The sequence below is a fragment of the Morus notabilis genome, unplaced genomic scaffold (assembly GCF_000414095.1).
Source record: "Morus notabilis unplaced genomic scaffold, ASM41409v2 Scaffold1338, whole genome shotgun sequence".
In the NCBI taxonomy this organism is placed as follows: domain Eukaryota; kingdom Viridiplantae; phylum Streptophyta; class Magnoliopsida; order Rosales; family Moraceae; genus Morus; species Morus notabilis.
The window spans coordinates 1-1,441 of NW_010358079.1; the positions used below are offsets into that span (position 1 = coordinate 1).

The following is a 1,441-nucleotide window of genomic DNA, read 5'->3' on the forward strand; positions in this document are numbered from 1 at the left end:
GACGATATCGATTTCCCCCTCACTACTCCCCGGCCGGTGAGGAAAATCGCCCTTGTCGTCGTCACCGGCGACCGCGGCCTCTGCGGCGGTTTCAACAACGCCGTCATCAGAAAGGCCGAGAAGCGAATCGAAGAGATCAAAAGCCTCGGATTGGATTACGCTCTGATCAGCGTCGGGAAAAAGGGGAATTCGTATTTCCGTCGAAACCCTAACCCTAATTTGGAGAAGTTGATCGAAGTTGGGAGCCTTCCAACGGCGAAGGAGGCGCAAATCATCGCCGATCACGTCTTCTCGCTCTTCGTCACCGAAGAGGTCGACAAAGTCGAGCTTGTTTACACGAAAATCGTGTCGTTGATCAAGTTTGATCCCGTAATTCACAGTTTACTTCCGTTGAAAAGGAAGGTTCTTGACGTTAATGGGAATTGCGTTGACGCCATGGAAGATGAGTTCTTCAGGCTAACTACCAAGAAAGGGAAACTGAGTGTGGAGAGAGAGATTGGTGTGAGGAAAAGGGACAAGAATGGAGGATTTTTGTCGCCGCTTATGGAGTTTGAACAGGACCCTGTTCAGATTCTTGATGCTTTGTTGCCATTGTATCTTAACAGCCAGGTATTGAGGGCATTGCAAGAGGCCGTGGCTAGCGAGCTCGCGGCGAGGATGAGCGCCATGAGCAGCGCCACGGACAATGCGGTCGAGCTGAAGAAGGGGCTTTTGAGAGTGTATAACCGCGAGCGGCAGGCGAAGATCACCGGAGAGATTTTGGAGATCGTTGCCGGAGCTGAAGCATTGAATGAGTTTGAGTGGGTGTAGGAGTTGAGAATTTTAGTGCCCGTTTGAAACCATGATTCGATTAGGAATGAGAAGTTTTTGTAATAGTTGGCCTAGGATTGGAATGTCTAATTTGATTTTGTTGGTGTTGTTTTCGTTTGATGTTTTGACTTGGGATGGCAAAAGTCATTGCTAGAATGGAATGAGAAGTTTTTGTTATTGTTGGCCTATAGTTGTGAGTATATAAGTTTTGCCTTGGCTGCTGTTTTGTTCCAAATATTGTGGTCCAAACAATTTGTTGTCTCTACTATTGGTTGGAACTTGGAGTTTTGATTATCCATTGGTTTTAACACAACCTTTACTGAAAGAAAAGGAAATGGTATTGGAATTGCAAGATTTTGATGAGCTTTTTGCGTATAAAACTATTTTACCTCTTCACAAACAAAGTTGAGCTGAAATCTTCACAAGAGGGGACAACCCTTTTGCTTGAATTTTCAGTCAATTTCATTCCTTTGATCTAGTATCCATTACTAAGCATAATGGTCTTGCAATTTTCATCGATAAGATGAGCATAATTTCTCTCTCTCTTTCTTTTCTTTTCTTTTCCTTTTCTGTTTATGAAATAGAGAGGTTGTTGATAATGCTCCAAACTAAGTAACTAACACGAGTAAAT

The 1,441-nt window shown here is 43.8% G+C and overlaps 1 protein-coding gene across 1 annotated transcript; it reads left to right on the forward strand.

Moving 5' to 3' along the window:
- Positions 1 to 6: 6 nt before the first annotated feature.
- Positions 7 to 1,050, forward strand: LOC21388012 (ATP synthase gamma chain, chloroplastic; the record flags this gene model as incomplete). Its single annotated transcript, XM_010091682.2, has 1 exon — positions 7 to 1,050. A coding segment is annotated over one exon (804 nt), but the record flags the coding sequence as incomplete, so codon positions are not given.
- Positions 1,051 to 1,441: the final 391 nt, after the last annotated feature.